The sequence below is a fragment of the Leptopilina boulardi genome, unplaced genomic scaffold, assembly GCF_019393585.1.
Source record: "Leptopilina boulardi isolate dan_hultmark-lab unplaced genomic scaffold, ZJU_Lbou_2.1 LbouV2_194, whole genome shotgun sequence".
Lineage (NCBI taxonomy): Eukaryota > Metazoa > Arthropoda > Insecta > Hymenoptera > Figitidae > Leptopilina > Leptopilina boulardi.
Genome location: NW_026137745.1, coordinates 653,699 through 680,105, shown reverse-complemented (window position 1 = coordinate 680,105; position 26,407 = coordinate 653,699). Strand labels below are relative to the sequence as shown.

Sequence of the window (26,407 nt, the reverse complement as noted above, 5' to 3'; positions counted from 1 at the left end):
AGCTAGCGGTGAGCACGTTATTTCTCAACTGGATCATCTAAAATTAAAAATCCAAGATTTTTTCGTTAATATATAATACATTATCTTGTGAAGGAATAGACAAAAAAATAATTTTTAACAAAATGGCGCCTTCAGAAAGCTGAAGTATCGATTTTTGACAAAAATTCACGACTTCAATTGTTTATAAAATGAAAAATATTTATTGTAAAAAAAAAAACCTTAGATTAATCACTAAACAATATTATTAAGAGGCTTGTGTTAAAATCTGAGACCGATCAATTCAGCCGTTTTCGAGAAATCTTGCTCACCGACTTTAAAAACATAGTTTTGAGAAAAACGCATTTAAAGTTTCAAAACCACTTTACTTATAATAAAAAAATTTTTTTTCAACTTACATCGAATCGTCTATTGTGGGTCCATATAATGTAGGTACTCTTAAATAAATATACTTTACGAAAATGCAATAAAAAAAATCGATTTTTTTTCAAATTCTAAGTGGATGTAACCCTTTAAGAAAAATGCCTACAAATGACTATGTACCCCCCCCCCCCTCTAGCAGCCACATCTTTTAACATAGAGAGCTGAAATTTGGTACACTTATGTATTTTTACGTGAAAATTACAGAAAAAATATAGCGAACTTGATTGGGATTGATTTACATACCGTTGTCAAGAAAAAATCAAAAATTTCGAAAAAAAAGCGTTTAATCCCCCTAACGAACACAGTATTCAATCCAGACAGTTCATATTCAGTTTATAAATATATTTTTACGTAAAAAATATAGGGAAAAAAACCGGTCACGATTGGAGTTGATGATTAACTTTTTATCAAATTTTTCAAGAGAAAAAATGAAAATTTTAGAAAAAAAAATGTATTTTTTCACCAAAAACGAAGAAAATTTTATATAAAGGAATTCAAATTTATATATTTTTACGTGTAGATAACAAAAAAAATATAGCGAGGACGATTAGAGTTGATGGTTCTGGTGCTAGGAAAGAACTGCGATAATAATAGAAAAAATCATGAATTTTCTCTCAAAAACGAAGAAAATTTTATCTAAAGGGCTTAAAATTTATTCATTTTCACACATTTTTGTGTGTAGATTATAGAAATAATTTAACAAACATGATAAGAAGTTATTTTAATTAAGTTTTTTTCGAAAAAGAAATTTTTTTTGAAAAAAGTGAACTTTTCTCATGATGCTGAAGTCCGCAATGTTTTTATAAACGAAAAAATAAGTAGATGATATTTATTACTTTGGCTTAAAATTCAAGTTATTCGGGGGTAACTGGCTTCCATAAAAAGATTAATTTCTTGAAAGTTTCTGCAAATAAAAATTAGAAATAAATTCACTTAAAAAAATAATTCTATTTTTTAATTTTTCTTTTTTGAAAACGTTGCGGACTTCAGGCTCATCTTTTCTCATAAGTTTTTTATTCGTTTCTCTGTTCTATTTATTTTTTTTCTAATTTTTTTCTCTTCCTCCTATTATTCCTTTTTTGATTCGATATTCTTTTCACATTTTTTTTTTTTTTTTTTTAAGAAAATGTTTATTTTAATTGAAAATAAAATCGGACAAGTGCGAGTTACACTCGCATTGAAATCGAGGGTTCCGTACTCGAAGCAAACTTATTTGGTATAAAAACAAATGTTTAAAAAATATGTGTTGTATAACAAATAATATAAGTGATACGAAGAGGAACAATTTTCTTAAATTTTACAAAATTATTCCTTTTTGTAACACTTATATTATTTGATATACACTGAAAAAAAAATTTATTTGATTCAAATACTCGATTACTTGACTATTATCAAATAAAATTTATTTTATTACAAATAAATATTTAATATTTATTTGTATCAAATAATTATTATTTGAGTCAATTAAATGGTATTTGTTTCAAATAGAAAAATTATTGGTTCAAATACAATTTATTTAATTCAAATAAAAATTATTTGGTTCAAATAAATATTTATTTGATAATACACAAGTAATTGAGTATTTGAATCAAATAAATTTTTTTTTCAGTGTACAACACATATTTTTTAAACATTTGTTTTTATACCAAATAAGTTCGCTTCGAGTGAGTACGGAACCCTCGATTTCAGTGCGAGAGTAACTCGCACTTGTCTGATTTTATTATTATTATTATTATTATTATTATTAATATTATTATAATATAATAATATTAATAATAATAATAATAATAATAATAAAAATAATAATAATAATATAGAATTATAAGAAATTTATTTGCTTATAAATTGTTTTCCTCTCGTTGAAAATTTGATTTGACTTTTTTTCCTTGTTTCAAATATATAATATGAATTTCTGATGCACTTAATGCACCTGTCAAGAGATAGAGCACTCGGATTTGATCGAGATATAAATATGAAAGTTTGAAGAAAGAAAATAACAGAGAAATCCATATAGAAACTAGTTGACTGATCATTTTTGATCCTACTTCTTCTCTCGAAGATAATAATCGGTTATAGTGTCGACAACATATATACATATATATGCACGTGAATGTGATAAATAAGTGAAAGAATTTCTTTCTCATCGTTTTCACGTGTCTATGTCAGAATATTATAAATTCGTTATTTCATATACGACGAGGCGTTTAAAAAAATAATCTAAAATCCATATAATCTGCTTCTTCTTACTTTCATGAAAAAAAAATTTTCCTGTTGAAAGCTATATATAAAACTCTCTAATTTTATGATTAATTACATAAAGAAATGTTTTATTCGAATCAAATAAATTGGAATTGAATGTATAAAAAATATTTGTGATAAATGTTTGGTTCAAAAAAAAAAATTCAGTTCAATTATATAATTTATTTGGTACAAATAAAATTTTAATTGAATTAAATAAAATTTATTTAAATTATAAATAAAATTTATTTGAATCAAATAAAGTTTACTTGTAACAAATATTTATTTAGTTCGGAGAGAAACATTTTTTTCTCTAGGTGCATTATATAAGACGAGATAATTTTTTTTTTTTATATGAAATATTTTTAATATTGAGAAGAGAATATTAGTTTATTTTTTTGAAAACTAATTTATATATATATAGATGTATGTAGTCATTCTACGTGCAAATAAAATCTAAAAATCAAAATACAATTTTTTAAAATAAATATAACGTAAGAAAGAAAATAAAAAAGAAAAAGTATTGTCAGACAACTCGAAAATTTTGGGTGCGGTCTATTGACTTATGTATTTAACACATTTTTTTTGTCTCTTATGAAAATATATAGCTGCTTTTTTTTGTTTTGATTATATTTAAATTTTATTTTACGCATTTTGTTTCCTTTTATGGACAAAATGTGTATATTATTATCGATGAAAATTTTTTTCCCAATGTGAAATATAAAAAAAAGACATTTTAAAAATTCTAAAATATAATATGAATTTTACATCTAGAAATAAGGTAAATGCCCCAGTCTTCGTCGCTTCCTTAGTTACCGTCACTTTCATTGAAAATTACAAAAAATATTTTCTAAAACAAATAAAGATTATGTTTTTTCGATTTTAAATAATTATTTTTATACAAATAATAAATTATAATAATAATTTTTTCAATACATTGCTAAAAATTCTCAAATTACTTATGTGACGATTACTGAAGTAAAGGTGACGGTAACTAGAGCATTTACCTTATTCTTTATAAATTTTCACGAATAAATACTTTATGAATTGAACTAATTTAATTTAATTTAAAACATAATAATTGTCTTTGTGATGCGTGCGGGAAAAAAATATTCTTCATTTGAGAGGAAATTCTCTTTTTTTAAATGCTCTACAATTTTATACTTGAAACTAAAATTAAATTACTCTTAAACTTGTACTATTTTCCTCTTTTTTTTAGAGGATAGCACACTGACAAAAAAAGTTATTTGATTCAAATACTCGATTACTTGACTATTATCAAATAAATATTTATTTATTTCAAATAATTAATATTTGACTCAATTAAATCGTATTTGTTCCAAATACAATTTATTTAATTTAAATAAAAATTATTTGGTTCAAGTAAATATTTATTTGATAATAGGAGAGTAAGCGAGTATTTGAATCAAATAAATTTTTTTTTCTGTGCAATTATAGGCGATACGATAAAATTTTCTTTTCAAATTGAGAGGATATTATTTTGATATCAATATTAAAAAATTTATATCAAAATACAATGAATCCTCTCAAACGAAGGTAAAAAAGTATTTTTTTTTAATTCTATATTTTTAATTTTTTTTTTACGAAATTTTAACTAACTTCAACAAATAAGTATTTTAAAAGAAAATCTATATATACGAGAAGAATATTTATATACGCATGTGGAATCAAGTGAAATAAAAGTCATATGTTCTTAAAGCTTGTAAATTAAAAAAAAATATTGTTTATATATTTCATTATCATTTGAATGCATCAATTTTACACTATATCTTATCTTTATGTAAATTTTTAAATACTTGTAATCAAATATTCAAATTTATTCCAACCGAAAAATTAACCTTAATATGTAATTCATTGAAAAAATATATATGTGTATGTGTTTTTTTAGACCAAAAAACTATTCAGTACACTCTTAAAGTTTTCTACCTTTTATTTGCACTTGTTTATCATATACACATATATGTATGTATGCTACGCTTGTATAATAGCTGAAACGAAGATAAAAATATTATAGTCGACAAAATAGTGGGTAGTGACATTTTTTTTTTCCTCAGTGTCATATTAGTAATATTCTTTTATAAAATTAATTTTTTTTAACTAATATAATACAATTTTTATTTTTAAAAATTATTCCTTATTTTAGGAATTGTTTCTATAATTTTAAGAGAATTTATTTAAAACTTTTATGATTTCAAAATTCAAATTCAAATTATTATATAATAATAAAATGCTTGGTCTGTCCTTCTGTCTTAACTTAAAGTTGGCCTTTTCTGATTTCACGTGTTTTTTTGAATAGTTAAAAATAATTGAATTTCCTTAGAGTTATAATTGAAATTATTAAATTTCAAAAATAAAAAAATTTTCGATGGAAAATTTTAGAAATAATTAAATTTTAGATGCTTTTAAATTCAAATTATTGAAAATTCAAATTTTTGAGAATAATGAAAGTTTATTTGATTTTAAATTTGGAAAATAATTAAATTTCAGTTCATTTTGAATTTAAAATTTTGGGAAATAATTGAATTTTAATTTAAATTTTGGATAATAATTTAATTTACTTCATTTTTGATTGAAAATTTGGATAATTAATTTTGAATAGAAATTTTAGAAAATAATTGAATTTTATTTCATTTTAAATTGAAAACTTGGTAAATAATTAAATTTTAAATCGAAAATTTTGGATAATTATTGAATTTTAATTGATTTTGAATTAAAATTTCGGATAATAATTGAATTTTAGTTTATTTTGAATTGAAATTTTTCAAAAATAATTCAATTTTATTGTGATATTTTTTTTTAAATTATAAACAATTGTTAAATTTCATAAAAATTTTAATTGAAAAATAATTTTGATATAATTGAATTTGTGATGTATTTCATTAAAATTATTAAAAATAATTAATTTAGTGAAGAATCATTTTAGTTCAAAATTTGTTAAATAATTGAATTGAAGAAGATCTACATTTTATACTAAAAAAATGTATTTTATTTACATTTTTTTTCAAATGTAAAAAAAATGTCGCATTTTATTAAAATAAGTCGATAAAAGTCGTATTTTTGAAAAAAAAGTCGGAAAAAGTCGTATAATCCGAGGCCTGTAAACATATAATTTTCATTATTATCATTTAATATGTAATAATATTCTAATAAATTAAATTATTATTAACAATATTAATCTTTAATTTCTTTATAACAAATAATTAAATATTTAATTTGGCGCGCTTGCGCGCGTTTAATTTTGCTAGTTATTAATAAATGTTTACTGAATAGCTAAAAATTTGTTAAATATGAAATAATAATTTTTTTCATTTAAGAAAAAAAAATTATTGTTCCGTATATTTTTATTCTATTTCGGACTTAAAAAATTCCATCATGAATATATATTTGTCAAACTCATTAAACATGATTATATATATGAAAAAAAAGATGAAATAAAAAGTGTTGGTTGAATAATATAGTCTATTTTGACGCGACATTTTTTTTTCTTATATTTTTTTAAACTCCTATAGAAATAGAAATTACAGTAATTTTTTTCAATTAAAAATTTAACTACTATTGTAATAAAAACCAAGTATATTTCCCATTTAATAACTTAAACCTATAATTTAAAAAAAGATTTCATAATTTTAACATATATATTTCATTTACCTTTCAAGCCGAGATTATGTTTTAAACTATTATTGTTTTAATAGAACCGCAAGATATAAAATAACTTTTACATTATTCTATTCACAGAATTATTATCTCCATGAATAATAATTATAGAAAGCTATAAATTTCACACATTATTTAGCAGAAATAATCTTTACTATGATCTATTATTATAGTATTGAAAAAAAAGTTATTTACAATAATTAATGAATAGATAGAAAATATTCTTAATTTTAGAGGAATTTTTTTAAATTTTGAATATACTATTATATAAGCAGGAATAAAAACAATAATAATAAGAACAATCAATCACAAAATAATTATGTAATTGAAATAAGAATTGTATGTAGAGATAAAAAATATTATGCAGACGACACATAAGCAGAGTTGGGAATGTAAACTACTATATAATGCAATTTACAGTAAAAAGTCCAAAATGTGACATCTTTTTCGAGTGAGTTTTTTTTAAGGTGTTTACACACCTCATTGAGTATATACACCAATATACACCTTTGGTAAAAAAAATATTTTATTTTGCATTTTCCAAAATACACAAACCTGCGATTAGTTGTTCACAATCTAAATTGATAATGAACAACCAATCAGATTTTTTGCATTTTGGAAAATCAAAGTAAAAATTTTTTTTACCAAAGTTATTGGAATCCGAAATCTTGTGTAACTACTCAACCCTGAACCCACTTACGGCAACCATCTTGCTGTTTTGTCTATTTCTTTATACATATGTTAGACAGAGACAAAATAAAAAATGGCTACCACAAGTGGGTCGACACCAGATGGCGTATCACAGATCTGCGGTTCCCAATAAATGCTCCATCACTTGTTTTCGTTGTTCCGAAAAAAATAAATACAATTTTTTGGTGAAGAATTTAAAATTATATTATAATATTTCAGAAAAATATAAATAGTATAAAGAATAAATTAATTTTAAGTTTATTATAAATTACTCTGTATATTACAATTATAATTTATTCATCATTTTTTCTTCATACCATTATATTTTTCTGAAATATTGTAATATAATTTAAAATTCTTCGCCAAAAAGTCGTAGCTTTTTATCGGTATATCGAAAACTAGTGATGTGTGAAAACACCTTTAAAAAACTCCCTCGAAAAAGATGTCACATTTTGGATTTTTTACTGTAAATTGCACATAGTAATTTAAATTCCCAACTCTGCTTATGTGTCGTCTGCAGATTAATATTTATTATTTCTACCTATCATTGTTATTTCAGTTACATAATTATTTTGTGATTGATTGTGGTTTCAATAATCATTATTGGATAAAAAAAAGTAATTTTAAATATTCAAAATATGCGAATTGTAAACTCGCACCTTTATAATATGTTGTGTCAAAAAAAAATAGTTATATAAATCAAGAAATCAATTCATAAACTTTTCAGTATTCTGAAACAAAGAATAAGTCCTTACGATGTAAGAATGTTTAAATCTAGCATATTCTTATTTTTCAACTAGTATATTTACTGAATTTAAGATTAAATTATATTAAAATATTCTGAATTAAGCAAACAAAAATAAGACAGTAAAGGCGCTTGTATACCTCACCAATCCCGAATATAGTTCTGTCGTGTACCATTGGAGTAAAAGAGACAAATGATATTTTTGTCCCCTTTACTCCAATGGTACACGACACAAGCATACTCGAGATCGATGAGGTATACAAACGCATTAATAGAGCATTTAAGGTGCTTTTATACCTCCAGTATTTTTGTCAAGCAATCGGCTGGATTGGATTTTCACGGTAGTATCACTGAATTTGATTGGCTCTGACAAATATTAGATTTTCACCGTGAAAATTGAATTTTGTTAGAGCCAATCAAATTCAATGATTCCTCCGTGAAAATTCAATCCAGCCGATTCACAGTGGGAAAAAAATGACCCTCTGTGGACAAAAATCTACCGACAACACAAATCTTAACCGATTTTAATATTATTTTTTTTAAATACTCGGAGAGGTTTTTCCTGTAACGCACAACTGCGATAAATTTGATTTATTTCAAACTAACCTTAAAAATGATACCTATATATAAAATTACGTTATTAGGATGGTTTAAAAAATGAAAAAATGATTAATTTTGATATAGCAGAAAGTATTGTGAACCCTTTTTGATCACTGAATGCGAATTTGACATTAAAATTGCAAAATTTTAAAATTCAAAATGGCGGATGCAATATGGCAGGCAATGTTTTATAAAAGTCACCAAATTCACTCGAAAGTTGTTACTCAGGGGTTTTTAAGGTCGCTGGTTACGAATCTGAAGTCTGATTTCAAAAATTCAAAATGGCGGATCCAATATGGCGGATTAAAAAAATTAAAAACTCATTGAATTTGCATGAAAGTTGTTCATTCATTTTAAACCATCCTAATAACGTAATTTCATATATAGTTATCATTTTTAAGGTTAGTTTGAAATAAATCAAATTTATCGCAGTTGTGCGTTACAGGAAAAACCTCTCCCAGTATTTAAAAAAAAAAATATTAAAATCGTTTAAGATTTGTGTTGTCGGTAGATTTTTGTCCACAGAGGGTAATTTTTTTCCCACTGTGCGATTGCTTGACCAAAATACTAGAAGCACATTTACATCTTTGGTGAAAAAATTTTTTATTTTGCAATTTTCCAAAATACACAAACCTGATTGGTTGTTCACAATCTAATTGATAATGGACAACCAATCAGATTTTTGCATTTCGGAAAATCAAAGTAAAAAATTTTTTTACCAAAAGTGTAAATGCTATATTAGATGGCATCACGTTCTATCTTCTATGTCGTTTAACATTGGCTCATTTTTGTTGCACTTCAAATTGAGTCTGATTGAACTTATTTTGAGTTTAGATTTTTTCTATGAATATATACAACATATAATGAAAAATTAAATTAAAATGAAAGGAATTTACTATAAAATGAAAAATTTCTATTTACTGGAAGTGTATATATAATTTAAATTCAACTCTTTTACATTGTAATATTCTATTTATATAAAGTTGTCAAAGGAAACAACTGCTTAGCGGATTTGTTTAAAGAAAAAGAAATTCATGAGAAAAATGTACATTTACCGCAAACATAATCTGTAAACAATGGCCATGGTTGTGTTTTTTTTATATATATTATAAAGAAAATGGCCAGATGGTTTGTGGAGAATGCATCCGTTATATTATGCGCGTGTAATATAAGTGAATAAATCCTTGTGGAATGAGATTGTCTTTTATAATGACAGTAGATGTACCGCATCAGTATGCGGTCGTCGCGTAGTTGCGATGAACCCGGTCATTACTTGGAGCGCTTCTTAACCGAGTGGGTGGCTTGAATTAGTGAGAATTACGCTTTAATAGAATATTAAATTAATACAGAGCTTATCTTACGACAGTATCAGTATATATAAAATATGTATGTCTTTTGTTCAATTTTACTTTATCCACGTCGCGATCATATAATCTTCGCGCGTGCATATCTATATATTATTACTTATGTTATGTTGTGTTTCTTCTTCAATCATCTTCATATCTTCTCTCAACTAAAAGACGATTTGCGTTAATTTCTTCATAGAATTTTCTCTAAGGCGAATAAACAACAGTCTCTGACCTGTTTACATTCTGCATTTCTAACGTGTGTGTTCTTCATAATCATAAAATTTTTAGTTTAACGCTGACACGCATCGTTCTTCGACATATTTATATTATACTAATGTGAGTAATGACACAGTTTTTTTTTAGAAAAATATTTCTTATTGACTTTCCAAACTTTTGTTTATTTCTTTTATTTACACGCACTTTATTTTATATATTTTTTTGTTTAATTATGAAAAATATTACACAGGAAATAATTTATTCAATCTATGGACGATCCCACGTGTTTACTTGAAATTTTAAATTCGAATAAATTTCTTTTTATTGTTCTTTATAGAAAAAAGTGGTAAACGTATTTTCTTATATGTGTCCAAATTTTCGAGTTATGAATTTATAAATTTTTGGGTTTTTCGAGGTTTTTTAAGATCACGTGATTGTTGTGATTTTACATGTATAAATATTTTCCGCAAGTTTTTTCACAAAATAATTGATAGATTAAGTTAAAATTTTGTGGAAAAAATTTATTCTTAAAAAATTGCATATTAGGAGAAATGCGGCTAAAATCGCTATTGCTGTGATATTTATTTTACCTCAAATACCATGGAATAATTTAAAAATAAATTTTTTTGACAAAATATTAATTCTCTGGCACATAACAGTAATTCCTTAAACTATTTTTGAGTTTTCAACAAATTTTTAGCTCAATCTATCAAAAATATTTTGGGAAAATATGACTTGTTTACTTTAATAAAACAATTATCCCTCTATTTAATTAACTTTAATTTAATTTTAAAAATGTATAATCAATTTTATTTATTAACTTTTATTTTCTTTTTAAATATAGCGTATTTTATACGTGCTATCAGAATCAACATTTTAAAATTTAGCGCGCAAAATTAACGTTTAATATGCATGATCAAGTGTGCAACGTTGCCAGACGTTCTGACAGCTGTTCAATTTAACGTATAAAACGTGTAATATTGTTAAAAATTAATTTATTGCAGCTTCCACAAGAAACTAATAACACTTTTTTAAACAGATACTTAATCATTAAATATCTGTTTTGTATTAAAAAAAGTTTCATCAATTTTCTAATGTTAATTATTTTGTGGTGAGTAAATATGTATGAAAAAGTACTTAATTCCCATAAGACACAATGTTAATTGTTAAAAAACAAAAATGCTTATAACTTTTTTCACAAGAACCTAGAGGTCTCAAAAATTTAGCTACATAATTTTTCAAATATTTATCTAATAGTGGATTAAGTTTCATTAAATTACTAATGTTAATTCTATTTCCGCTATAACCTCCTTAAGAATTGTGTCAAAATCTTATTGACATTTAATTATAAAATAATAAGTGGAATATCCGAATTGTGAAACTTTGCAGGGAATGGTAGCTTTTTTCGATATATGGCGGGGAACTAGAATAAAGGAAAGCAGGGTGAGGCAGGTGGGAAAATATAAAGATATGGCATATTTCGGACGTTCTACTTAAATTCCAGTGGAAATTTAAATGTGCCCACTGTAAACCAACAGATCTCTGTATTTAAATTAAGAATTCTGTTTTTTAAGTGTACTAGAAATTGACCATTATTTACAAAATTTAATATTTACAAAAAATTTTCAATCCTCTAAAAGTGAATGAAAAAGATATATGATTCTCTATATACATTAAAATGAAAATTATATTTATATTTTTTTTTTGAAGTTAACGAATACATATAAATAATGAATCATTCTTGATTAATTGCGTATGTTTAATGGGTTTCTATCTGCTTTTTTATTTAATTATAGTCACCCCAATGGATGCCAAGATGAGTCAAGAATAAATCAAGTCAAGCATACTTTATATCTGACCCACAAATAATTAGCGTTTAAAAACATCCTCTTTTTTTACACAACGACTCTTTCATTAAACTTTTACTAAATAATTTTAATCAATTTTATACCCGGAAAAGTAGCAGTATATAGTTTAAAAGTCACTATAAAAGCAATTTATTCTCAAATTAAGAATATTTCCTTGACAACTATTTTAGAATATTTTAAAGAAATTCAATTCAATTAAAGAATATGTGACGTTTCCTGAAGAAAGGGAAGAAGCAAAAAATTATAGGTTATGTTTATGACAGTTTTATACCTTGCTTAAAATTTAAAATCAATTTATATTTTCGATGTAATGATTTGTAATACAATTGTTTTTTTTTAATTGAAAGTTGATCTTTGTTTTATTTCCACTCCAAATTATCATAAATATAATCTAAAAATTTTTTTTTTTTTAGATTGCCCTTTCTTATAATGGCACACTCACACCTTTTTGGCTGCTTGCAGGTTACCATGGCAACGCACGAGTGTGAGTGAGACAGAAAATTTGAATATTCAAATTTTTAAATTTTCTGTCGCACTCACTCTCATGCGTTGCCATGGTAACCTGCAGGCAGCCAAAAAGGTGTGAGAGCGCCTTAAGAGCGCGTCATATATATTTTTTTCTACTAAATTTGAGAATTTATTCAATTATAATTATATTTTCTTACTATAAAAAGTAGAATATACTAATTCTTATTATTTAATAAATTAGTTTTTCGATTTTTGAAAAAAAGTGAAAGTTTGTTTTTTCTTTTACCTTACGTTTTCCAAAAAATCGAAAAACTAATTTATTAAATAATTGTTGAAGAATAAACTAAATATTAATTACTTATTATTATTTATTTTTTGAAATTCTTCAAAAAATTATAGAACATTTAGGTATAAATAAATATAAATTACGGTTTATAAGGGAGAAAATTATTTTTTTTTTTTCATTTATTATAGAAAAAATGATATATAGAATTTTTTCAAGTTGAAGAAAAATTGAAATTTATTATTTCCGGTAGACAAATATAATTTAAAATCATTAGACGAATGACTATTATTTTCTTTCCTACTGCAATTAAGTTTATGATACTCAATGCACATGGCAAGTGCTTCCGATTAAACGCAAGACTGAAAACAAATTCAATGCCTAGTTTTATCCGTGTTCACGTGCGCATAACGTTAAATCAGGCCAAATCGTCTCAAACATCATACACATTATGTATATATTTATATTTTATATATACATATATACAAACAAAGCTTATATATACATATACACGGTAAAATAATCTTATATAAAATATTTCCTTAAATTAAAGTATAATTTTTGTCTTATTTCGAAAATTACATATCACTCAACAAAATGAGACTCTTGAAAGTTGATTTTGAAATTTATGTGGATTTATGAAAATACACTGAATAAAACAATATTCTTTTAAGAATTTATAATCTTGGATTCTATTTATGGATATATGTAATATTCATCCATTTTATATTTACAGTTATAAAATATATAATATTATTAAACTGAAAAATAATTCTTAAAAAAAATATTATTTTTCTTTAAAGGTTATGACTTTTATTTTTAAATTATTTATTATTTGAAAATAAATAATAAAATTATTATTATTTCAAATAATTTTTATTTTAAATCCTATATTCTAACTGTATAAAAGTAAAATACGCATTTAGATTATGTTACAATTAATATATGTATAAGATTACAAACGATACTCTAAATTTAAGAATATAATCTTGCGGCTTCTATTTTTTTTTTTATTTATTTTTACATCCATCTGATTTATTTTTACAGTTATGGAATCTAATACTATTTTTTGAATTAAGGGACAATTCTTCGATTAAAAATTAATTTTATTTTAAGAATATTATCCTTACACTCTAAAAAAAGGAGTTGAATTTTAACTCCCCACACGGAGAAAAATGGAAAAACGAATAAAGTAACTTTTACTACTTTAAAAGTAAAATTGGACCTGTCCGAAGTTTCTGCGCATCTCTGGCAACTTTTACTCGAAAAATAGTAAAATTGACTATTTCTGTAGTAAATTTTACTGTTTCCGTAGTAATTTTTACTATTTCTGAAGTAAATTTTACTATTTTTGGAGTAAAAGTTGCCAGAGATGCGCAGAAACTTCGGACAGGTCCAATTTTACTTTTAAAGTAGTAAAAGTTACTTTTTCTTTTTTTCCGTGCAGGAGATGCTATAAAAGTCCAATACTTTTTGGAGTTGAAGCGAAGGGAGTTAAGGTTTTACGAGTTAATTTTATGCCTAGGGAGTTAGTTTTATAGAGTTAATTTCATTATTAACTTCCTTTTTGAGTTGATTTTTAACTCGAAAAATTTAACTTCCAACTCCCAGTGCTGTTAACTCCCTAATTTTTTTAAAGTTGAAATTTGACTTCCATGAAGTTAGCGTCGACGCTCAGCGCCGAATATTATTTTTCATTGGACAAAAAATGCCAAATTATTTTATTTTAAGATTTTCGGTCTAAACAATGCCTTGAGAAATACTTGTCAAGGTATTATGTGGACCCAAAACTTTTTTAAAACCAATTTGATATTTTCTGTTTCGTGAAAAATAATTTTCAACGCTGAGCGTCGACGCCAACTTCTTGGAGGTAAAATTTGAAATGTTTAATAATTTTTTATATTCGCTTTTTAGTAACAAAATTTACCTATAAAAAATTCTAAAAATCGTCTAAACTAATAATTAACATTTTTTTAAGTTATATTAAAATTGATTTAATTTTCATATAAAATTAGGTCATCATGATTATAAACACATACATATATAGAAGATAAGAAATTGAGTTTTTTAAATTGCGTTAACTTAAAGCACCTTCATTTTAAGTTTTATTGTGAAGACAATATTTGATCATATGTTAACACTTTACTATATATACTTAACCCGACTTAATATATACACAAAAGTTCTGAAGGCTTCTTTAATATAAAATTATCTATTTCAATATTTAACATATACAGTAAGGAGTACTAAAAAATTCAAATTTAAGTCAAATTTTCAAAATTCAAAATATTGTACATTTAAAAAAAAAATTTATAATCAGATTTACTGATAACAAATACGAACATAGAGTCAAGTTTAAAAAATTTTTAATACTTTTAATTTAATATTTAATTTTAATTAAATACGAAAAAAAGAATAATTTGTCAATTTCTTTAAAATAAGTTACTATTTTAAAATTTTATACCAAAAATTCCCGCGAGTAATAATAAATTTTAAGTGATTGAAATGAATTTCGAAAAAAAAATATTTCCCCATATATGACGAAATTTTCGAAAATTTCTAATGTCAAATCTGTATTTTTAGTTAAGGTGTGAGGTATATTTTTTATACAAAGAAGAAACATTAAATGGCTATTTAGCACTATATGAGAAAATGAGATAAACATATAGTTAGACTTTTACACATGCCAAGTCATGTTTCTGAAAGAAAAAAAAAAATACATAACAAGATTCCAGAAACAATCGATTGCACAAGCGTTCTTGGCATTATTTTCATCTATTTTATTGTTTGTATATATAAATGTACATTCCTATTTTCAATTATATTATTTTTTTTTTATTTTTTAAATATCATTTATATAAAATAATATAATATAACTTGCTGCAAGAATTTTCACTTTTATATAGAAAATATTGTAAATTAGTAAACGAACCCTACTTATAGGAAATTTTTATTGGGTAGAATTTAATTGCATAGAATTTTCTTTGAAATGAATTTTCATTTGTTCGAATTATTATTTGATATAATTTCCATATAACCGATTTTTCATACTACAGAATTTTTACTGAACCGAAAAATCATTTAACAGAATTTCTAATTGATAGAATTTTCATTTGTCCGAAATTGCAAATGACCGAACAAACAATCGACAGAAAGCTTTCGGCGCGATTTTTAAAATCAACCAATCAAAAATTATCCATAAAATTGTGATTGGTTGATTTTAAAAATCGCGCCGAAATCGATTGTTGTTTCGGCCATTTGCAATTTCGGACAAATGAAAATTCTATCAATTAGAAATTCTTTCAAATGCTTTTTCGGTTAAGTAAAAATTCTGTAGTATGAAAAATCGCTTATATGGAAATTGTATCAAATATGTAATAATTCGAACAAATGAAAATTCATGTGAAAGAAAATTTTATACAATGAAAATTGTGAAATACCCAATAAAAATTGTTTAAAATGCCTATTATGTTCAATGAAAATTAGAGCAAATAAAAATTCTGACAAATTAAAATTCGAACAAATAAAAATGTTGTGAAGTTAATTTTCGGTTATATAAAAATTTTGTAATATAGAAAATCGTTTTAATGAAAATTCTGCAAAATAGTAATTCGAATAAATAAAAATTCGGCTCAAAAATAATGATGACAAATAAAATTCCATAAAATTAAAATTCTAATTAATGATTTTTAGAAAATAATCATACGTCTCTGTAGAATGATCCTTTTTAATTGTTAATAACTTTTTTAGACTAAAAGATCCTTGATTAATTGGTCACTCCCCTTTACTATTTAACGAAACTGGAGTACGCAACGTTTATACAAACGATTTTTAAAGAAATAATTTTTTAAAATGAAAAATTTTATAATTTTTTGCCTAAAAAATATTTCTTGTAGTTTTCATTAATCAACAAATTATAAAAAAATATTTTTTAGGCAAAAAATTATAGAATTTTTCATTTTAAAAAATTATTTCTTTAAAAATCGTTTATATAAACGTTGCGTATATCAGCTTCGTTACTATTTATATAATAATTATATTTTTACAAAAATATGAAATATAGAAAATAAAAATATATAATTATAAACACAGTTACAAATATATATTGTAAATATATTCCTATATAAAGGAAAGGAATCAACAGTTACTATCACTCATTTAAAAACGCGGCTAGTTTAAAACACCTACCTACTTAAGCATTCTTACATTGTTGCACCTACTTAAGACGAAATGGTCACGCGATCATCTAACCGGTATCAATGTCAGCTATACAAATGTTGCTGTCAGGGTTGCGGTCGACAAACTATTATTATTTACACCAATTAATTTTATTTTCTAAAAATGTTTTCATGTCTGAAAACTTTTTTCACGTCGAAGGTCAACTTTTTCAATAAACGCGAAACTTTCGCAAAATCATTAATTGAATCTTCATATAACTACTAGTTTTGTCATATATAATATAGACGAGATAGAAAAATTGATTCAAAAAATGAAAATTTGTTAAATTTATGCTTCGTTAAATTGGAAATTAATTAAAAGTAATTTATAATAATTGAAAAATTAATTATTAATTAATCTATTATAATTAAATAAAAAAAAAAAATTATTACTTTATTGTAATTGAGTAAAAAAAATAATTTAATGAATTTTTGAGTTTTATAATTGCTGAGAAATAAATTTCATATCAAAATCGTTTTGAAGTGCAATTATAATTAAATAAAACAATTATTTAACTTAAAACAATTGTTTTTCTTTTTTTTTGTAATAAGTTTTGTTTGAGAGTATATACAGAGATTTGTATTTTTATAGTTACGCGTTCTTTTGCTATATAGAATGTAGTTGTCCTTGCATTGTAAGTTGAGAACAATTAACTTTAGATGCTTTCATAGTTATTGAAGTAGCATCATATTTTATTAGCATATGACATGATATACAATTATGCAAGCAACATTTATCGAAAGGTGCTTATCATCTAATTAATTAATGGCAATAATTCTTTAATATGGAGATAAGTCGCACGCTAAGAGAATATAACTAAATGTCGACTTTCTAATTCACAAAATTAATTATTATATTATGTATATACAATATATAATTATTATAATACAATACAATGTATTCATTTTCAAACTAAAAACAAATTTCTCTCACTTTTTATTTTTCTTAATTAACTTTCGATTTATTATCTATATTAAATAAATCACAGAAATTATAGGGTATTCATATTATAAATACAATACAAAATTGTACAAATAGTATATATATATATTATATATATATATATATATATATATATATATATAAATATTTATGTAGATATTTGACGATGAAAGGGGTCTTAGTTGCAATAAAATTTTAGGTTATGTTTAATGATAGTTTTACCGTCACTGAGAAAACGATATTTTTAGTTCAACCATATTATGTTTCATTTAATAATAAATTTTTGTTGATAAAATATATTTCATTTAAACATAAATTTTGTTTGATTCAAATAGTTAATATCACAGAAAAAAGTTGGTGTTACTTTTGTTGCGGGTAATTTTGGCCAATGATAAAACCCATAAGATTTCCCAGATGGCAAAATGCGCGCACAATGCCTAACATTTCGCTCGCACGCGTAATGATTAACCCGCACGGGGTGCCACGCATAAGAGCACGCAGATGCGTCCTCATGTGCGACGCATAGTGTGCAGGTCGCACGCGTGCCGGTAAAATGCATGCGCCGTTCATAAAATTTATATTATGTACTATTAAATGAATATCTGAATTACAGTATTTTAAAATATGTTAAGTAAATAAAAATGCGTGTATAAAAAAGAAGACTTTATTCTATTATATATATGTTTTTATATGTTGAATTCAACACTCGACAATCGAACAGTAATTACAAAATGTTATGTGGGCCTAAAAATATTAACCTAATAAAGATTAAATATCATCCTTTTATTAATCCTAACTTGTATAAAAAATCAAAATCATGAGAAAATTTAAATTGGTTGGGAGGGGGGGGAATGGTAAACAGGGCGAGGGGAGCTCAACACTCCACTGAGACCCGTTCCACCGCCCCTGAGAGCAACATGGACAAATTTTAAATAAAATGTAACTCAAATATTATTTTACATTTAGCAAATATAAAAAATTCTTTGTACAATGGTTTCAAATATAATTTTGCTCCAAAAATTTACAAGTCAGATTTAAGAAACAATTTTCTAATTTAAACTTATAGTTGGTAACTAATTTTTTACAATTCAATTTTACAAGAATAATAATAATTTTAACGTTAAAAAATTACCAAAAGCTTAGATAAATTTTCACAGTAATGACACTTTAAACCTAGAAAATTAGAATTAGAAAAATTTCGTCAATTTTTGTGGACTTTGACATTTTTTGAAAAAATGACAAATTTTGTACATAAAAAATTTTTTGTCGAAATAACGAAAGTTTAGACTAATAAAAGTTTTTAAGTTCATTTTTCGACAAAAAATTTTCAAGTTCAAAAATTCACGAAAATTTTCTAAGTGTTTTGTTACACGCATGTAAATGTCAGCGAAATGATAGACATTTTGCTTGCACTGAACTAGCCCTCACACATAATTATTAAGTGCAGGCGAAATGCATGCATTATAGCCATCACTGCGTGCCCCGCACGTAAAATGCGTGACGTGCGACGCACGATTGCTATCTGTGTATTAAAATATAAAAATTATTGATTCAATAGCATAGTTTTCTCAGTGTGTCAAATTAAACAAAATCGTTCAAACAGATCATCTCTATATTTAAATTAAAAATTCTTTTTTCTAAATGTTGATTAAACATTAATTTTTAATTATATAAAATCGAAATAAGTTTTTAAATTGAATATTTTGGATAAAAATAAAGACTTAAACGTCAATAATTTGTATTAAAGAGTTGATAAATACTCTTTGTGTATTTTCACTCCAAAAGTCACAAACATAACCTAAAATTTTTTTTGCAACTAAAGTACTTCCACCGTGAAGCGTCACGTATGTATAATTTAAAATTTCGTATAAATTTTCTTTAAAGAGTGTGTAAAAGATATTAATGCATTTTTTTTATTTGTTTTTTTTTTGAAATATATATGTATAGAATGTTCGCTACTTTTACTCCCATGTAAATGCGTTGAAATGGTTGTTTGAAGGCAGTAAACGATTTCCGCTGAAAGAATCAGTCTTGCGGAACGAAATGTTGAGTTCTTAAATGAAATGAGCAATATCTGTTACAAAATGTGCTCTCATTTGACATTGAGAAACAAAACTATAAAGATTGAATTAGCTAAACGTCCGGAGGCGCGACTCATTCATCATCTCCATCCAAAAGTGTTTCGACTTTTATTTTTTTTTTTGAAATATATATATATATAACGCGAAGGGCAATGCACTTTTTTATTTTTATTTCTGTTTTTGATGAATTATAGACACACCTATATAGCATTAGTAATACAAATTCACTGCCAAAAAAAAGACTCTTCCTTTGAGATGATTCCTCTCAATTTGATGCAAATTTTCCTCTACAATACATTATTAGAAGGATATGTTCTAAATTTAAAAAGACTGTTCTCTTTCTGTAATTTATTTGTTTTAAATAAATTTTTATTTGATTTAAGTAATTTTATTTGCGCTAAATAAATATTTTTATTTAAGGGCATGTCCAACATGTGAAATGTAAACAAACCATGCACATTTTTTCGCACTTCTCATTTGTGTAGAAAATAAAAATTTATCGTTTTCTTTATGAAAATAGTAAATTAATGTATTAAAGTTGGTAACTATACTTTATTTAACTAATTATATGAAAAAATAAGTACAATTATAATGAAATGAAAAGTACACTGAATTAGCAATTTTTTCAAGGTTACGAAAAATTTAAGCATTCGAGTATATCTGAGGCACGGACGTTGAGCACCTAGGTGGGAGAAAGAGTTGCGCCATTGGACGGTCACATCTTGGAAAGGGTAAAATTCTAAAATTTTACCCCTTCTCTCACTTTCTCCCACCTAGGTCTTCAACGTCCGTGCCTCAGATATACTCGAATGCTTAAATAATTATACTTATTTATTCAGAAAAGTTGTTCAAAGAAGTATAGTTACCTAGTATAATATATCAATTTACCATTTTCACAAAGAAAATAATAAATTTCTATTTTCTATTATTATTATTATTATTTTGCTATGAATTAGTTAAAGTTTACTGATCAAAATTTTTGTTTACTAATACATTAATAAAAGTTATCTATAATTCATAGAAAAAATTAAGTAATAGAGTCATCGACTTCTATCCATTTTTATCCTCTTAAAAGAAAAGGAAAATATTAGTTGAAAAATTATTATAAAAAAAAAAATTAAAACCTAATAGGTATTTATTTCATAAAATATTTTTTTTCATTACAGAATACAGCAGAGAGTAGGATTCCAATTCCGAGGGCTGTTCGACCTTCTTTTTTGCCAAAATTAAGAGCGAATAAATTAACATCAGGTCACAGACGCTCTGCTATTATTTCCGGTTATCCCCAAGTTTCCAACTACGAGACAGACATTACTACTCCAAAAGTAAAAAATATTAAAAGAGCTGCGTCTACACCTGCAACACAAGGTAAATATAATTTTTCTTCTATAATTCATGTTATTATAATTGCAAACGTACAAATTTTGTGAATTATTTAAAGATAAAAAATTACCTTCTACCTACCTAAAAATTTTAAAAAAATAATAAATTTTAAGAAATGAGTATAATTACCCAGGAAATACTGGTTTTTTATATAGTTTTAGTCAAACAAGCGTTAAGTTTAAACATTGTAATTTAAATATTTTATTAATAATTAAAAAATGCAGTCTTCACGGTGTTTCACATATTCCCCTATTTTTTCTCTATTTTAAAAATTACCCTTTTTTCACTTATATTTCCCTTATTTTATGTTGAAACTCAAATAATGAGATATTTAATAAAAATCCCAATTTGCACCAAAAAATTACAAGCCTCGGATTGTACGACTTTTTCGACTTTTTTCAATGAATGCGACTATTTCGATTTATTTTTATAAAATGTGACTTTTTTGTTGTAATGAAAATCGACTGAAACGACTTCTTTCTTTTTCTAAAGTCATAATCCAAGACCCAAATTAGAAAAATTGGAATTTTTTTTTAGAGAAAATTAATTCTAAAATTTAATTTAAGGAAGTTCTCTCGCAAACAGAAATGACGAAGAGTTAATTATCAAACTTGATAAACTGATAGAAAATGGTTTAAAGAAGATGTAGTTAAATTTTTAGAGGTCTAGGTGGATTTTGACAAAAGATATAAATAATTTTCTCTTTTCACATTTAACACGGGTTCTTATGGGAAATTGAATTTTTTGGTCTGAAATCTCAAATTGTGAAAAATCTGACGAAAAGATATTACTGGAACTTTATATACATAAAGTTTAATAGCCAATGTTCACTTACTTTTAATAAAATTGATCAGACCTGGCTTAGGAGACTCACAATTAATTATTTTGTCTAAAAAAACACCGTATTTTGACAATCAGAAATTACTTAGCACAACGCTTGGCAACGTTGCGTCTTGTAGGTTAGGTATAGAAAAAGCGCGAAATTTGAAAGTAATATAAGTAGTATATACATATAATAGTATATTCTTCAAAGATTCATAATAATGAATAATAATTTGAATTTGCTTATAAAAAATTAAGATTTTTAAAATAATAAATTATTATTATTTAACGAAAATAAATCAAACAATAGCAGACGACACGAATCGGAACGGGGGAAATATAATCCAACGTTGTCAAGCGTTGAGCTAGTACTACGTGATACAAATGAAAACTTAAATGGGCATTGATTTGACTGACGTTGGAGGGAGAGAACTTCCTTAAATAAATTGAAAATTTCAGTTTCTTTGAAAAATATGAATAAAATCAAGTTTTGTATATTTTACAAGACGGTTTTCGGTTTGATAAAATAAAAAATTACTTGCATTTTTCAAGAAAAAATAAATTAGTTTAGATGTAATTTTCATTCTGGGAAAAATTAATTTTAAGGAGGATGGCGGGTCAACATAACCTCAAAAACCTGTCAAAATTAAAAAATTGTTTTTAACGCAAACAAAAATATAATAAATATTAATTTCAAACAATTTTAGAAGATCTAGATTTACTCCTTTCGAAAAAAATGATTTTTTTCCAAAATATTTTGTCAATAATTATTTTTTAAACATTTAGTTTTTTTTTCTTTTAAATCAGACAAAAATTGCAATTTTTAACAAATTTTTGTAAACAAAAACTCATTTTACTCAGTGAAACATTCTCTACAATTGTTACCTTTTTTATATTATAATAAGTATGTTCTTAAAAAGTTATAAACAATTAAAATTTTATTTATTAAATAACTTTTTAAGAACATACTTATTATAATATAAAAAAGGGAACAATTGTAGAGAATGTTTCACTGAGTAAAATGAGCTTTTGTTAATAAAAATTGGTTAAAAATTGCAATTTTTGTCTGATTTAAAAGAAAAAAAAAATGTTTAAAAAATAATTATTCACAAAATATTTTGGAAAAAAATAATTTTTTTCGAAAGGAGTAAATCAAGATTTTCTAAAATTGTTTGAAATTAATATTTATTATATTTTTGTTTGCGTTAAAAACAATTTTTTAGTTTTGACAGGTTTTTGAGGTTATGTTGACCCGCCACCCTCCTTAAAATATAAGTTTAAAAAATAAAAAGCGTTTATTTATTAGATGTATGCAATTCAAATTTTTATAAAACATTGAAAATGACATTTAAAAAAAAATTAATAACTATATTGGGAAAATCTCTCTTTTAAATCTCACTTTTCTCTATAAATTTATCATCTTTTAAAAAATTTGGGAAAAAAATTTTGGTTCTATACTTTCTATGTTTTAAGATGTTTTTTATTCATCAAGAAAATGGGATGTCTCAAAATTTACACCAATAGTGTAATTTAAAACAACTTTAAAGCATTTTGGTTAATGAAAATATACATTTAGATTTTAACCTATTTTTCTCCTTTTTTCAAACAAAATTTCCCCTATTACCCCTTTTTTTAAACAAATTTTATAGATCTGAGCAGAATAGAAACGTAACCGGAATCGTAAACGCAAACGCAACCGGAAGAATGAGTTAGAGTAGGATAGATAGATTGTTTGTCCTTCTCTAACTTATGCTTCCGGTTGCGTTTACTATTTTGATTCAGGATTACGTTTCTATTCTGCTCAGGCCTTATGGTGCATTTACACCTTTGGTAAAAAAAATTTTTATTTTGCATTTTCAGAAATACACAAATCTGATTGGTTGTTCACAATCTGATTGATAATGGACAACCAATCAGATTTTTGCATTTTGGAAAATCAAAGTAAAAAATTTTTTTACCAAAGGTGTAAATGCTCCATTATGTTGTAAAGCCTGAAAATGGCGCTGAGTATAATAACCCCTGGGTGAGTAGAATAGCCCCGGTTGTTGGTATCCCTAAGGAAACGAATTATAGGTTATATTTACGGCAATTTTACCTTGATTAAAAGTTCTTTTTTTATTTATATTGTATCGAAATAAGTTTTTATTGAATATTTTGAGTAATCCCCTTTATTTATTTATTTTTTTTTTAAATTTCAAAATATAACCTAAAATTTTTTACTTCTGAACGCTACTTATTCGTTTATATATAAAGTATTTAAGTAAAGTATATATATTTATTAAAGCAATTTTTATTTTATAAAAATATGTGAATTGAGATTTATTTTTTCGATTTTTTCTAATCAAAATTGGTAGAAATTAAGGCTAAAAAAATACTTATTTTTTTTAACGTTTCGAGACTTAATTTCGAGCAATTTTAACTCGAAAAAATCGATTCTTTCAAAAGTGTTATATAATATTTATTTTTATTAAAATAAACACTTTTCCACTCACAGGAAAACCAGATGGAACGTATAATACTGCTCGCGCCTGGAGTGCAGACAATAATGATGATGAACGTTCGGAATGTCTCAGCAATGAGAAGCTGGACTTTCTTGGGTAAGTGTGTTTTATTTTTATTTAATTTCGTGTGATAACCTTTTTCTAAATCCGGTGAATCTGGTATTTTTTTTTTTTAACTAAAAGAGAAAATTTGTCTTTGAAAAAAGTTTCAAAAGATACAATTTTTTTTTTTAATGTGATGCTCACTGAAGAAAGAGATCAAGATTAGCAAAAACTAGACTCGAGTAAAAATTAAAAGTATCGATATTTTTTTGCAGAACAAATTTCAAATTTACATTTAGAGATTAAATTATATTTGTTTTTTTTTTTATAAAATTTTAACTGGGTAATTATATTTCAGCTTGGTCGAGGATCCCCAGTTGAAGAGACTCGATGAAGGTGAAGACAATAATTGCCATCTAGAGGTGAATAATCTCGTACCGTTTGGAGATGTGGGTACAACAGCGTCAGCGCCTCCTCACTATTTAATGCTTCATAAGCAAAATTCCTTCGAGCACGACGAGAGTTTGGGTATTCTCACTCCGGATCAAATGCCCGACTTCACAGTGGCGCTCGAAGGTTCAAGAACGCCATCCTGCGAGAATCTCACAGGATCAGGAGGTGCTGGTAAATTAATGCGTCATTCGGCATCGCGCCCATCAGAAGTACCATTATCAATTGACGTTGAACCAATTGCCAATTCAATTGAGAGGAGTCCATCACCTGAAGAATTGCCACTTGATCCAAAACCAGCTGAACCAGTGAGATCGGTACTGCCCGTGAGTTTTATAACTTCAATAACAAGTATCACAAGTCTTGAAGCTGGCTATCAAGGCGATGGGGAAAATTCACGACCAGCAAGTCGTGGACCTGAACTTCCATTAGTTGTTGCACCTTCAAATCTTATTGTTGCTCCTTGTCGACAAGATCCAATGACAGACTCTGATTTCTTCACTGAAAGTGATGCAGATGCACATGAAGAAATAATAAGAGGCGACAGACGAGCACAAGTGATTGATGGAACATTATTTTGTGCGCCCGGTGGAAGAATATGTCCTAGTTTCATGGGTGAGGAAATGGACTCAAGTGGTATTTATTCTGATCTCGATAAAAGACAGGATGATCGTCCCAATGGTGAAGAAATATTCAGTGAAGATCGCACTCCCGATACTGCTGACACTGAACTTTCTCAAAAGAGTCAACTGTCGCCTAATATTAAGCCTGAGCCTGCTCAAATTATATTGAACTATTTGCAGGTAAAACTAAATTATTTAGTTTTTATCGGTGATTCTCAAAAAAAGAGCATCTTTGTGTTATATCGTCTAAACATTTTATCATTATTTGCTTTAGACAAAAAAAAATGGAATTTCATAAAGTGGATTTTATTATTAGCTTAATTTTCATATCGAAGAATTTCTATTTAACCGAACCTTTATTAAGCAGATTTTCTAATACATCGAATTTTGATTAAAACGTATTAAAATGATTCCAAAAAATTTCAAAAACGACATTAATTTGGATTAAAATCATTATGAATTTTGAATTTAATTGAAATAATTTTAATGTACTTTAATTCCTTTTTATTAGAATGAATTAAATTGTATAATTACATTGTAATGGGAATTCAATTGGTTTCAAACTTTTATAACACTAAACAGAATTAAATTTATTTCAATTCTAACTACCTTATCAGAATTAAAATGTGTAAAAATTTTGTCAAAAATTGAAAAAAATATAAATGTATTCAGATGAATTCTCTAGAGAGAAATTAAAACATAAACATAGAGTTGAAATGGTTGCGAATTGTACGATATTTGTGAATATTAAAATTTTTTTCAATCATCACTTTCTTACCGGGATTATTTACTT

General features: G+C 25.2%; 2 protein-coding genes across 3 annotated transcripts in view; one reads left to right on the top strand and one right to left on the bottom strand.

Annotated features, from left to right (window-relative positions):
- LOC127278052 (arrestin domain-containing protein 1-like) overlaps positions 1-26,407 on the bottom strand; it is a 562,072-nt gene that overhangs the window by 49,046 nt on the left and 486,619 nt on the right. The window lies entirely within an intron of this gene.
- LOC127278046 (uncharacterized) overlaps positions 1-26,407 on the top strand; it is a 96,525-nt gene that overhangs the window by 20,850 nt on the left and 49,268 nt on the right. Inside the window, exons 3-5 of the mRNA XM_051299553.1 lie at positions 20,960-21,161; positions 24,493-24,595; positions 24,900-25,794. Of these exons, the coding sequence (XP_051155510.1) occupies positions 20,960-21,161; positions 24,493-24,595; positions 24,900-25,794 (1,200 nt within the window). The remainder of the gene's footprint in view (positions 1-20,959; positions 21,162-24,492; positions 24,596-24,899; positions 25,795-26,407) is intronic.